The sequence below is a fragment of the Polyodon spathula genome, chromosome 30 (assembly GCF_017654505.1).
Source record: "Polyodon spathula isolate WHYD16114869_AA chromosome 30, ASM1765450v1, whole genome shotgun sequence".
NCBI lineage: Eukaryota > Metazoa > Chordata > Actinopteri > Acipenseriformes > Polyodontidae > Polyodon > Polyodon spathula.
In genome coordinates, this window is record NC_054563.1 from 8,353,310 (window position 1) to 8,367,977 (window position 14,668).

The 14,668-nt window shown below is 38.0% G+C and overlaps 1 protein-coding gene across 1 annotated transcript in view; it reads right to left on the bottom strand.

Annotated features, from left to right (window-relative positions):
- The window catches only part of LOC121302617 (E3 ubiquitin-protein ligase CBL-B-A-like), an 18,631-nt gene extending 10,367 nt beyond the window's left edge, over positions 1–8,264 (bottom strand). Inside the window, exon 1 of the mRNA XM_041232620.1 lies at positions 8,122–8,264. Coding sequence (XP_041088554.1) covers positions 8,122–8,231 — 110 coding nt within the window. The 5' untranslated portion in view covers positions 8,232–8,264. The remainder of the gene's footprint in view (positions 1–8,121) is intronic.
- Positions 8,265–14,668: the final 6,404 nt, after the last annotated feature.

A 14,668-nucleotide genomic window follows, 5' to 3' on the forward strand; every position in this document is an offset into this window, starting at 1 on the left:
AAAAAAAAAAAAAAAAAAAAAGGACATGTATGAAAAGATTTGCGAGAGCCTCTCCAATTTTGATATGACACCAATCCCTTCAAGTATTGTTTCTGAAAAGCAGCATTTTATTATTCTTTTAAAATAAAACCATGCATTTCTTTATATTGCAAAACTAAAAAGGACTAGGACTGAATCTGTATAAAACAAAACAAACAGATTTTAAAAATTACCTATGAGAGAATGTAAATCCAATTAATTTGCAGAATATACAAAATGTCTATTGTTAGAGCAACAAAAACAAAAAGACAAAAAAATATTAGCTAACCAATCAATGCCAGTAGACTGCAGGCAACAATAGCTGTCAAATACATGCATCTTTCTGTATGCTACCTTTCTGAATTCTAGGACATCTGAAATTCATTTCACAGCTGCAGGGCCTTCTAAATGTCAACGAAAACTCAATTTGCGTACGAAGGCATTTTATTGCTGCGTTTTTCCATCGTTCTCTGCAACCTGTTGCCTAAACCCAGTGGTCTGTTTGAGGCTTAACACAATGAACACTTCCCAAAAGAAAGGCCCTATTCATGATGCATAATGAACTGAATGTGCACCTTCCTCCCCTTCGACACCTCATATTAATCTATTTCAAAATGATACTACAGGCAAGACTTGCATCACAAAGAATAGTGTTGCATAGTTTCCAGTGTAACGCTTGGATGCCCTGTGGAGTTCTGAATACACTTGTTTCTGAATCCTCATGAAGTTCACACCTTGCCTCGGCTTTCAATCCACGCCTCAAGGTTATCAGAAATGGATAACTGATTACCAAATAGTAAAAAAAAAAAAAAAAAAAAAAAAAAAAAAAAAACAATGCAATGCCTGCAATATTCATCCACAACTGTTAGAGACCATTGGCAAGAACTTTTCAGTATTTGTCTCGATATCCTGGTCCTTATTTTCAAAGCATTTCCTCCATTGTTTAATTACAATTTTTTTTAAAAATAAAAAATAAAACATGTAGCTATTCAAAAATGAAATACAAAACATACTGGAGAGTGCTGAAGTCAACTTTTATATAAAACTTAGTTTGGTTTTAATTGTGTGTGTGTGTGTGTGTGTGTGTGTGTGTGTGTGTGTGTGTGTGTGTATATATATATATATAAACCCACTTAAAAAAAACTAGGAATTAAAGACTGGAGCAAATGCTCTGAAAATACAGTTTGGACCCCTGAGTCTGAACAACGAATTATAAAACCAGAGTTTGCTTTCATTAGCAACCTAAAAAAGTTATACGGTAGGAATAGCTCATGATACCAAAATGTACTTACCAAGTTCCATCTAAACTAGGTTTTGTTTAGAATTTCAGATTTCAGAGGAATCGCAGCTATGACTCAAAACGTCCCCATTTCTGCTTAAGCTTACAAGAATGCATTTTCATATTAAAAAAAAAAAAAAAAGGAAGATCCACAAGAATTTTCCGCATCGTAGCTTTGAAATCACCACAGACAAATGCAATAAAAAGCTATGTATTTGAAATTACATATTTTGTATTTGCACTTTAATGCACTTCTCTGCTCCCTGTTTTACTTAATTTAATCCTGCACTTGACCCAATCTGTAGTATTTTGTATTTCACATGCATCTAACCCTGATGCAACTATCAACACTGTTATCTGCTCTTGAACTGCCCTGATATCAAATCGTACTGTGCTTTGTATTTGCTCTTATTAGGGCTGAAGTCATTGTAATTTGTATCTTGCTCTTAATTGTACTGTAATTCTTTATGAATTTTTTGTATACAAATGTAAGTTGCCTTGGGTAAATAAATAAATAATGGCAGCTCACTGCAGGAGGCTACTTGGTGTACAGCACTTTCAGTTCAGCATGATTATATCACAAATTACTCATATGTCCATAGCTTGGAGGAAAGCATATCCCACAGGCATGCTAAATATTAGAAAGTATGAATTTATCATATATACCTAGTCTAAAGTCTTGTTTGAGAATGATTTATACTAGAATATTTCACTTTAATAAAATGCTAAATTGCAGTGCAATTAATTGCCTATTTCCATTACTAGTAACTACATTCAATTTTCAGGAAAATCAGGCACGTCATTTGGAAAGCACTCTATTTGCAAATGTATATTGTAAGTGTTTGTACAAAAGGTTGCACTGAAGAAAAATACTTAGAAGCCGTCTTGCCAGGTTATTTAAACGTGCTACACATTTCCCTATTCTCAGATGGTGAGCTTCTGTAATACCTGACACTAATGCATGTTACTGTGTGTCCTCTCACTGGTTTCTGACTAACGTTAGACAACAGCAGCCAGTCGGCTTGTTTAAAATGATGAAACTCAATTATCTACTACAGTAAACCAGGATTAAAAACATTTAAATCCAAATATATACGTAAAAGCACAGAACCTCTTCAAATAAATGGCCCTGCAGTACTCAATGCTGCTGTGCAGAAAGCCTACACAAAAAGGAGTGAATTACATATCCTCCCACAGACTTTCAATTGCGCAGTAATCCTGCTGCAGTTATTCTCTGAATGTTAAGTAGGTAAAAATGCAAGTTAAATTAAGATGTTGGGGTCTTCTCTTCCCTCGTCACGTGGTGCGTACTGTGCTTACTTATGTACTGTAGGTATGTACCCTTCACATACATTGGTATTTAATTTTGATAAATGCTTGTGAGGGAATTGATTAGCACAGCTTACGGAGTATCAGAAATCCAGGACAGGGCAAGTGTCTGTTCATTCATTTGTACGTACAGTACATCAGATAATATTGTGAAAAAACATAACATTGACCTACAACAGGAATAAAAGGCAAAGACTCTTATTTAGTTGCATTTAATTTCAAAACTGTCCATCTCTACCCCTACCATGCTGAGATATTACTGTGGAAATTCTGAGTGGTTTCAACACACTGCCTTTTTATTTTAAAATCAGAAAATAAGACATTTGTGAGATGAAAAGGCTTTAAAAGTGCTCTGTGCGCTGTAGAGTTACTCCTCCTCCTTTCCCAATATTAGATGACTGCCTTATTAGAAGCACACCGTATAAATATCAGATCTGCAGGTATTTCCTGGAAAAACCCTATCTGCATAACAAAAACAACAACTGCTTTTCATTTCTCTTTCGCTTCCTGGGCGGGTAGAGTTGGTTACGCAACTTGTAAAAAAGTACCGCTGGAGAGGGATGGCATCATGCGGAAGGTTTTTTGCAGGAGGGATGCCCCTAAGCTGGGTGCACGGGCAGGGTTAACTTTTAGTTCCGTACCACATGAGCATCAGCAGTTTTAAAAAAAAAAAAAAAAAAAAAAAAAAATCCAATTAATGGAAGAACTGAAATCTTACTCAGCCTCCCAGCTCTCGTGAAAGCGAGCTTCCAGGACAGCAGCATGTGCTTATCTCAGCAGTTTAACATCCTTGTAGCGAGTCCAGCTCATCACAGAGGTCACTGGCCCTTGAGCACAGTCAAGATCCCGGAAGCTACTGGAAACGCAAGGGTTCGAGACCCGAAACCGAATGACAACACCGATATGCAGGGATAATAAAAGCCCTCAGAAAACAAACAGAATGAACCAAAAACAAACAAACTCATTTCTCTTGTGCCAATTTAATACAGTAACATACTGTATCGCCGAGATACACGAGGCCACACAACGGATCAGGAATTTTTCAAAAATCTGCTACTGCTGCAAGATGCATTGTTTAAATCTGCCTGATTTTTCTTTTAAATCGGGCGAAAGAATATTCACTAATCTCTCACAGAAGTACTGTCTATTACGAATGTGAAGTCCAGTCTGTACCGTAGAAGTGCGACTGATCAGGGAGCTGCAGGCACACAGGCTGGGAGACTGAGCACTCTATCCAAGTTGTTAATAGTGTTTGCTATACAGCGGATGAATCGTTAAACACAAATTCTCACAAGACAGCCCTACCAAAGCTCCGTAATTTACATTATTCGGCACTCGTTGAGATTCAGAGAGTCACTCTGGGTCACCTCCCAGATGAAATGCGAGTGTACAGAAGGGATGCACTGGCTGGGAAGCTGCTATCAATTTTGTTTTTTCTTTACACAGCTTTAATTATTATTGGCAATTAATCGCAAAGCATAAAAAAGTTATACGGCTGTACATTGGCGAATATGGCAAACTTACATACATACAGAATAGATCTTTAATATATTTAACATTGTAGCGTTAATATAGCACACATGAGATTACAGTGCAATGTGCCTTCAATTATCATTTATTTATTTACAAGAAATAGTCTTGCAGCGAGTCTTAAAAGAACCCTTAAGCACACATTTTTTCACAAGGCTAATGTCGGTAGAAAACGATATGGTTGGAATAGATTTATTAGCAATCCCTGGAGATAGAAGAGAAGCAGATGGAGTTTAATTGTACTGCTCACAGCAGCTTCCCACCTGTCTGCTGTCTAGGCCACTTAATGACAATACCACCTTTTACCATTCTCATCATCATCATCATCATCCTCCACAAAACAAGCGAAAGTAATCTGATCCTCCATTTAAACAGCATCTAAAAACTGACAGCTTGTAATATTTAAAAAGGAATACTTCCATACTCTCCGAATTTGCATATTATTTTAACTTTGGCAGTGTCTCTGAGAAAGCCTGAGTAAAGTAATGAGGCTGGTAATGAGGCCAGCATAGCTGTCTGTGATCAGTAGGTGTTCTTGGAGCGTGTGGCAGTAATCTCTCCCCTCCTCAAAACAGTGAGTTTATTGAACAAGCTTTTCAATAGTGGGGGGGGGGGGGGGGGGGGCGCGAATACCACAGCACATCCCAGAGCGTTAAATTAGCATACTGTAATGTACATGTACTGGAATTATGCTAAATCCTTTGCTAAAACCATAATGCTTTTTAAAAAAAAAAAAAAAAAAAAAAAAGTTTCTTCAGCCACGTGTCGGATTCAGCCTCGACACCTCTCCACACAGCGTGTGGCTTCTTGTGAATATTATTCAAGGCAGCAGCTTGAAACACAGTAGGGGTCGATTTTAAAATAAAGTAATAAAAAAAACTACCACAGACCGCGCTTTACTGCGTTTAGTTATAAAGGGGGGGGGCGCACTAACCCCCACTGCATATCGGACCATTCTGCTACTGAAGAGGACTGCTATACATCTAGGCATGAACAGATGGAGGTTAGGTCATTTTCAGCTAGTGATTCCACTGGAGATTTTATAAGAAACAGAAGTTTAGAACTTTTTTTTTTTTTTTTTTTTTTTTTTAAATGTCAATATTTTATTAAAAATTGTGAAGCTTGCGTAAGTGTTTAAACGGGCCAGGCCTTTCAGTGACGCAATTCGAATACAGAGCTTAATGAGTTCTTAATTATGGCACAGGCTCAAGGAGAACGTTTCATGTGTTTGAAAGCATGTCCTATACTTTTATACTGTACAGTTTTTCTGCACCTGTGCAGTCAGGCTTTACTGTACATTTTTGTTTAACCTCATACTAATTGTCAGGGAATGTACAGTAAAATTACTGTAGCCTAAGAGTACAAACCACAGTGAGCAACAACAGGCATGCTTGGAAACTTCCACTAAAGTGAAGAACAGCTTAAAAACAAGTAGAATAATAATTAGCTTTTTCCTGTTACGGTACTTTAAGAAAGACACCCACAGGTGTCACAAAACATATTACTCCATTAACACTGCACTATAATTACCTTCATGCAACTGAGCATCTGAAGCCTCTTCCTCCAAGTAAATAATTGAATCTAGGACTTAGCTGTCACAAAGGATACACTTTCTCTCTGGTAAAGACGGTCCAGGAGCATCTCAGGTGCAGCAATCTAACCGTGATTCAAACTGACTCGACGTTCAAGGAAGAACATTATTAACCAGTCTTTCCCCCAGGTGTGCATGACATCTTTATACTACACTGGGAACTGTAAAGCTTACTCTACAGGGAAACTTATTCTACTCCTGCTGGTACTGAACTGTGGAATCAAGACAGCATCCAGCGTGTGTGTGTTTCTATTCACTGTTCATGAACAAGACGACCGACCTGATTCTCTACCGCAAATTATCCAGAACACATCAAATCTGGAAATCTACACGGATCCAGGGGCTAGAAAAAGTCTGCCTTTTTTGTTGTGTTTGGTAGAAACAGCTTGAGATTTGAGATTCTTTTACCTGAGAGTATTAAAAAAAAAAATTCAGCAGCAACCCACGGGCAAAGTGGTAAAGACTGTGTGCATGTGCATAATGAACCACAGAATCTGATCTCCTGAGCTACTAAACAATGCACCAGCTACAGGGATTTGAAATGAATTAAACATTCATCCTTTAAAGATATTTAAACCCTTGCAAGGCTTCACAGATGACAGAAGAGTCATCTGAATGAACTCCTACACACAGCCTGCGATACAGTACTTTAATATTTATTGACCTTAGCAGTGACGCACAAGCACTAACTCTGTCACACAGAGTAACATTTCCCTAAAACAGACTGGCACTGCACTTTGGCACATTATCCAATGGTGAAATAATTTACTAAAGTATTGGGCCCAGAAAGGTTTAGCTATTCAAACATGTTTCAAAACTAGACAAATGGCTCAGCAGCACTGTATATCCCCGCCAGCGACAATTTTTTAGTTGAATTTCTGGAAATTAACACAGTTGTTTGTATAAACTCTATGGAATTCATGAAGTTGCCCTGCGGAAACTGTGAAAAAAAATAAATAAATAAAAATTCTGCATTATAAAACAGATCCATAAATAGGAAACAAGATGGTCAAATTATACACCGTGACTGAAGAGGATAAAACAGTTTGCACTGGGTGGAAAAGCTTAAGAAAATCAGACCATCTGGATCTTTGGCGAATGTTTACAGCATATACAGCATTACGTTTTGTTATATTGCTGTATATAAAATAAAATATACAAAATGTAATTATCATTGTCTTGGTAACAATTCACATCATACAGTACCACCCCAGCTTGAAAATATGTGAAGTACAGTTCTGTAGAAGTGCGCATTTCAGCAAGAACGAACACAGGCAGATGTCCCATACTCTTAACAAGACTTCATGCCAGCTGTATTATTTTTAAATAGGCAGGAGGACCGACATGACACACTGTTACATAAATCATCACAATTCAACGCTGTCTGCTATATTGTTCTTTTGCAAGCATAATAAAAACAGCAGTAAAAGCACTAGGCTCTCCGCTGTTGTAAATCCTTGTAAAGCAATGTCTTACGCTGTCTGAATGCTGTTTATTTTCTTTTCTATTAAATAGTGGATTTCCTTTTCAGCGAATAGAACTGTTATAATATACTCATACTGACTTGCAGTACCACAGAAACGGCAGGCTTTCAAAAGACCATCAAACCATAATAAATCCAAAGAGATAGTCAGTTAAAAGACAATTCATTCCACTGTTATCCACCGAGAAGAAGTCGTCTTTAACTAAAGTTGACCCAGGCAGGCCCCTGCAACACTGAATTTTACACAAACATCAAGGTAATTCAATTAGATGAGCAAGTGGCATGACACTGACTGAGAGCGACACAGGCTTCACTCTGCAGTAACAGAGCAAGCCATAGTAGCTACTGTACTGTACCATTTTTTCCACCCGGGGAGCTTTGATCAGTTTGACAATGAGGTACAGAAGATCAAAGACTAAACTACGGTAATTACCAGGGGGTGTCTTCTCATTCAGAGATGAATGTTCCGATTGCAGAAAAGTCACCAAATATGACAGCAGAAGCGACTTAACATTCTCGTGCAATTTGAACTATTGTTACTCATTTTTGTTCTCTTGCATGTACCGTACACATTTGGAGCAATTAACCAAAACATAGCTGCAACATTAATTTCCAAATTCATCATCTTTAACTTGACTTAACAGAATTTTCCGAAAAATTTGGAAACACAGAAAATATCATTAAAAAAAAAAACAATGAAGATAAACAATCAAAATGATTTCAATTTCATACAGTATAGCACACACCTTTGAAATGTAGATGCTAACAAAAAGCAAGCATGCCGTATCAAGACTGATAATCAGTACTGGATGGAGGCTTCACATAACAGCAGAGTGGATAAATCAGCTGGCAGAATTGCGATTCCAAGGGCAAAAGAAAGGAAGTACTTACTTCTCCCCAAAATATCTCTTCCAAAATTCAGCCGCGTCTGCTTTTGTGATGCGGAACGTGTCGCCTTGAAAATGGCCAGCAGGAAAGATCGCCTTGATTTCTGCAAGCATGTGACTGAAGATGAGTGACAGCTTAGTAAGATTCCGCCTACAAAAAAAAAAAAAAAAAAAAAAAAAAAAAAAAGAAAAATAAAAAACAAGCAACTAAAAATACATGCAAAATAGTAACATCTCATATTTGATCAAAGTCCTCAGCAGGATCATTGTGTCTTTCACCTTTCATGGTAGATGACATCATTGTTTCACTGTAGAATGGTAGATGACATCATTGCTAGACCTACAATATTCCAGGGCGCACCTTGGCACAGAGCACCAATACTGTACATGTGTGCTGGCTACAACTGAATGGCAAACGCACCTGAAACCTCTGTAAGCGAGATACGATTTTGGTAACGCCAGGGGGAAAGCGTTTAATCCAGTCTGTTAATGTTTTTAAAAGAAGCATAGCACCCGTTAAATTTTACAAAACTGGTTGCAAAACAATTTAATACAAAAATGTTAACAGCTTATTTAATTAAAACACTTCGAAAATATAAAGTCTATACAGTACATTAGGTGTGTGATTAAATTAATGAGAACATATTTCATTAAAAAAAAAGTGCTAATATGGTGGTACTTCACTGCAGGTGGTAATATAACAGCAATAATGAAACTTTCATTCTTTGAAAACGTGATGTGCAATGTGTGAAGGATTTGCAGAAAAGTGTTTGTATTTCCAATTTAAAATGTTCTACTTCAAAATGCAAACCTAATTTTAAATCCCCAGGGTCTGTTTGTATTGTACTTTGATAAAACACTGCAGGAGATTCCCAGGAAATCAACCATGAATCCTGATTGTAATGGCCAAAGCAGATTAACCATGAACTGATAAAGGCCCTTACTTCACCCCTCTTTTTACTAAAATAAATACAGTGCTTCAAGTGGACACCTCCGATTGTAATGGCTTTGAAACACCATTTTAGTAAAAGACGTGTATTTTTGTTGCATAATTATTTATAACGCTGTAGATGGAAATTGACACTTAAGCAGAAAGAGACTTCTAACCAGGGGAGATCAACATGAAAAAGGGGCAACCATTAAAACAAGCCAAGCTCTGAGCAAGGAAAATCACATGACAGTGCAGAATGGAGACAGGGTTAAACACGAAGCTGCTACAGTACCCACAGCAGAGCCAATAAATCAGACTTCCTCTGCAAAGAAAAACACATACAGTCTGAATTACTGCACACTATAATGGAGACTGTATATATTTATTCCATATGGACAGACTGTCAAGACAGGAGGAGGCGGAGCTAAATAAAATATTGCACTCCGTGTTCTGTATGCAATTGAGTATTTTGGTTCTTCATGCCCCCCTCCCCTCTTGGCGCCTCACTGATGGTCCAGTCTAGATGCGGTTAGGAAACACAAAACCATCCTGCTGTACAACCCTCATTGGGAACACTGCACACGTGAAAGGAGGGTGGGGGGTCTCCACAGTAACCTATTTAAACTGTACCCACTGCAAACAAATACAACCTTTTAAAACACTTTCACAAAAATAAAAACCTTAGTAAAAAGTTTATACTGTAGGTAGCACCCTGCCCACCCCCTACATTGAAATTATAACCATTTAAAAATATAAAATGGAGAGAATATATATTCGCTATATTATTGGGATATTGATTTGAACATGGTAGATGTGTCCTGAAAAAAAACTAAAAAAAAGTGTACTCTGCAGGATAAGATTAGAAAGAAACAAACATTTTCAGGATAGGAGATTGTTTAAAGAAATGCCAAACCATCGACACAGACATGAAAGGAATTCATTATTAATGAGCCAAAAGAAGACCACTAGCCAGCAAAGCCCTTTGCAGGTGATGTCAAATGAACCCAGTGCAGTGCAATAATAGATGCACAGCTACTCTTATTAAAAAGCTGCAGGGTTGAAATCATCAAATTTAATAAAAGCGAGCCACAAGGGACAGAACGATAAGCTGCTGAAGGCTCAAGTAATACAGGCTTGAAGAGTCAGGTGGTGAGCACCTAGAGAACAGTTGGAATCTCACAGGAATCCAATTAAAAGTTCCTCATTAATGCAACACCCTTTCCTAATTACAAGCAAAGTTAAATGCCATTCATTTTTTCAGCGGATTTGGTTGTGTGGGAAGTTTCATCGTCGCAGCTGGTAAATCTGCTTACTGTACAATGCATGTTGAGCTCTTATCACATGGCTTCCGGTAACTAAGCCATGTGGGACCGACAAAAAAAAAAAAAAAAAAAAACGACAGTACGGCCAAAGGGTTATGAAGGCTTAATGACTTTGGTCACTTAAAAATCCCCCTCCAATAATTCAGTATGGAAACAGACAATATTTCTCTCTTTTCTGTCAAACATTATACATACAGTATAAGGGCCTTATGGAAAGGCTTTGAACTAGTTATTTATAATCTATCTAGACCAAATTGGAATTTAACCATGCATTGGCCATTTTACTGAACGTGAAACATCGATCCAGCATTATCCCTTGTCTCCATTCGGGAAGCAAGACAGTAGAGGCCTACAGTACAGGAATGTATTTATGCAAGGTAATCTCTTAAGCTAGCGAATCATTTTGGGAAACAGACCAGACCTCCTACACAGTCTTGTGGCTGACCACTTTGTTATGATGCATGCCCCCATACAAAAGCACTCCTGTGTGCAGAGTCTAGCGTAGTGTAACTAGCCACTATGCAAATCCAGCCATTCACCATGAAGTGCGTGGGAGGCATACACAGGGCCCCCACAACCATCATGCTTTTTTCAGGGTTGAACGGTTTAGGAATTGGAAACGTATTAAAACTTGTAGCAGCAGGCACATGGCGTGCCCAGCCTCCACATACTGCACCACCCTCTGTGTCACACCTGTTTCACCAAGAGGGCAAAAGTGTGCGTATGCTTGCTTATTCATCCTAGAGAGACAAAGCCAAAAGGGCAAACAACTGTGCCAAGTATTGTGACAAACTATATAGTGGTTTTGTGCCATTGTAAATTCAGGGTCTGAATGCATTTGACACCAAATCGAGTTTCAAAAACGTGATATCTGCATTCCTCAGTTTGCTTGCCTTTCAAGGAGTTTGCAGCAGATTCACTTCCCAGGTGGTGAAAACACATGTTGGCTGTAACATGTGTTTACAGTTCTTCAGAACTGCACTTTTGAGAGCTATAAAGTGAGGGGAAGGGCAGGTAACATGCATGTAATTATTTTGTTTGCTACTATCACTTTAAGTGGCACTAATCCATATCAAACAGCTCAGAAATGTGCATTAGTGTCCCTAAATTCCAGGGAAAAGCTCCACAGTACAGGGATGGAAACAAGATGCCCGATGCACAGCAGTTTAATCCATTCCTGGTTTTATTAAGGTTCACTTAGGGTGTCAGCTTAAGTACTGTAAAAGTTAAGCACGCTTCAAGCATGTTTTTTTTTTTTCTGTTTTCTTCAACGTGACACGAATTAATCAACTCAAGTACTTTAATGTCGCACTTTACCCAGGGTGTGCTTGCACTTCTACTCCATTGAAGTGTTCTTTTTTCATGTTGCATACAGATACATGTGTTCCACAAGAGCATCACGAAGTCTCCCAGCCATTCCGAAAAAAGAATGTTGCATTAAAGATCACACACGCGAGGGGGATTATTTTTGTCTCAAGTTGCTTTTTCTTAAACTGCATATCCCAAAGCAACTGGAGCATAGCCATGGAGGAGGAACAGCAAATACACAGGCTGCTCTACAACAAGCCAGCCTGAACTCTGAATAAACAAAAACAACGCTAGTCAAAACTAGACAAACTGATCAGGTACTGCAGGCAGTACATTAGGAAATCTGGGTCCTATCCAAAAATCACAGCGATCGAAAATGTAATACAAAATGTGAAAATACAGTGAAATACAGTACAAATCATTAAAAAAATAATAATAAATTGCTGGCCTCAATTCAAATAATAAACTGTGGGATCAGATCTAACCCAGCAATACACAATAGTCTGGGAGCAGACCTTTTTCCAAACCAGCTTTAAAAAAAAAGTTTAATAAAAGTAAAACGGGACTCAACATTTGAGTACGGCAGGCAGAGTTTTGTAGCGCTTACTGCCCTTCATTTTATTTATTTATTTTTACAAGCATGAATACTAATAATTTATTTTAATGCCGCAGATCAGCCTGAGCTGCAAGCTGTAACCACTGCGCCGCTAGACCGCTCTGCTGAAGCTGGCAGTGTGTGATGGGCTTTTCATTCTCCAGTCGCAGCGCCGAGCCGCTGAGACTACACTCCTAACAGCCTACACGGCAAGGTTGCCAGAGGTCCTGCTCTCACCAGAAGGAACAAAAAGCTACAGGCCGCTTCACTCTGTCACTCAATCCCAACACCGTCTCCCACTGATGATCCCCACTACTGGTACTGTAATGTTCCTACGATGAAAATACTGGAATAATACCAAAACAAAATTGCAGTTAGAGGTTTCTTTGAATTTGGTACTTTAGGTTTTGCTTTGCCAGACAAAAAAAATCCCTCAGCATCTACCTGTATAAAAAAATAAAAAAATCCAACTAAAAACCAATTGAAAAATAAGTGAATATAATATTTCAGTATCTTCCGCACCTCACATTGTAGCAAAGGGTAAAACAGAAAACCAAATTAAAATAATTTAAGCCCCAACATACTATAAATACTGTACCATGTTTTAGAAGCGTATGTTTCTGGTCCCTTTAAAAGCGAGGGGCGCATTAACAACATAGCACTGACACGCCTGTGGGAGCGCCGCACAGCCTTTAGGGGGCACTGTTTTGCATCCCTCACTAAAGCAGAGCACCAGAAGTGATGGCGGCTGTAAAGTGTTACAACCCTTCTAGAAATGTTTGCCACCAGGTAGCGTGAGGATTCACTGGAGCTATTTCACAAGCAAAAATGTTTTCTTCCTTTTGATTCTACCCGTTATGCTTGCTGCAGTGCCTTCCGACGAGCTGTTTTCAAAATAGGGAATCGCCATTGAAGTCAATGGAAAAGCTTCCCAAACTTGTACATGCTTATAGAAGCACCTAATTTTTAAATGGACATTCTGTGAATTTATTTTTTTATCTACTAGAAGCATACAGAAAAGTGATGTAATCCTATAAAAAAAACATAACAGCTTGAAATGTTTAAAATGCAAGTCTGTGGACAGCTTGGGACAAGCTTGTTTTAGTTAAACAGTTAGGGGATACTTTTAGAAGTCAAGGACTCTTTCTGTAATAAGATTAATTTGCTGGGCTTACACAGCAGTTTAGTGGTGTCTTTAAATGTTTAGTCAACAAAAGTCTAAACATTGTCAATTATGCTCCAAACAGATATTAGACAAAGCAGTAGGTTTACAGGAAAGGATAATTGATTTACTCTAACAGCCAATAGTCTTTTACACATACACACTGCAGACATTTCTGAAGGAAAGTAACATCATTCTATTAGAGGGCTTCTCCTGATGGGTTTTATAATTGGTTACAAGCATTCCAAATACAGATACATTAGGCTTTAAATTTATTTTTATTTTTTTTCCTTCTAAAAAGTTTTCCAGGAAGCTAACCGGCCTTATTTAAAAAGACAATAGGGCTTACTTTCCTGGTAATCAAGGTTTACTATCATCTACCTTGCCAGTTAACCGGTCTGAGGTTTCTCACTTTGTGAAGCTGATGAGAGCGGATTCTTCAGTGTTCAACAGCACTTCTTTAGACAACACTGTTTCCTGCCACCTGTGCAGCTAAAGGTATTCCTTCTTCATGTTCATTCAGCTTACTGAAGGGTTGACCTGGTTTTAATATTACTGTGCCTGTTCTCTCAAAGAAAAGCTTTCTACATTTGTTTCAGTGTTACAAAATACTACTAACCCAATTCAGCTAGTGTTTTGATTGCTGGTTCACATTCAACTGCAATACAGTATTTAGCCTAAATAAAAAACTCTAAACCTGTAACTAAGAAAAAAAATGGTCACATTTCAGTTTTTATAGAGATATCTTTTCAAAATACTGTATCAAAATTAAGAACCAGGGCTAAATGTATTCTCCTTGCTGGCGGCAGGAAGATGACTCACAGTGCCTTCTTATTGTCACAATATCCCTTTCTATCCAGCCTCTAAAGAAAAATCTACTGTATGAACAACACAGGACAAAAGTCCTTGATTTATTGATCTACAGTATATAGAGTCTTTGGCAGGTCATCAGATGCCAGCCCAGCAGTAAGACTAATTACTGTATGGTCTTTACCAAGAGCCTGCAGGGATACAGACATGTTTTTATCAGGTTTCAATTGCCATTTTTATATTGAAAACAACATTTGTTCGTAAATACAAAAAAACCACAGATAAATACATAAAACATTTAATTTCATAAAAGTAAATTTATGTATATGAGCTTCAGTATTTCACAGAGAATAATTAATTAATACGAGTATAAAACACCACAGATTTTAGTATGAAACAACCTATTTCACCCGAGCTTGATAC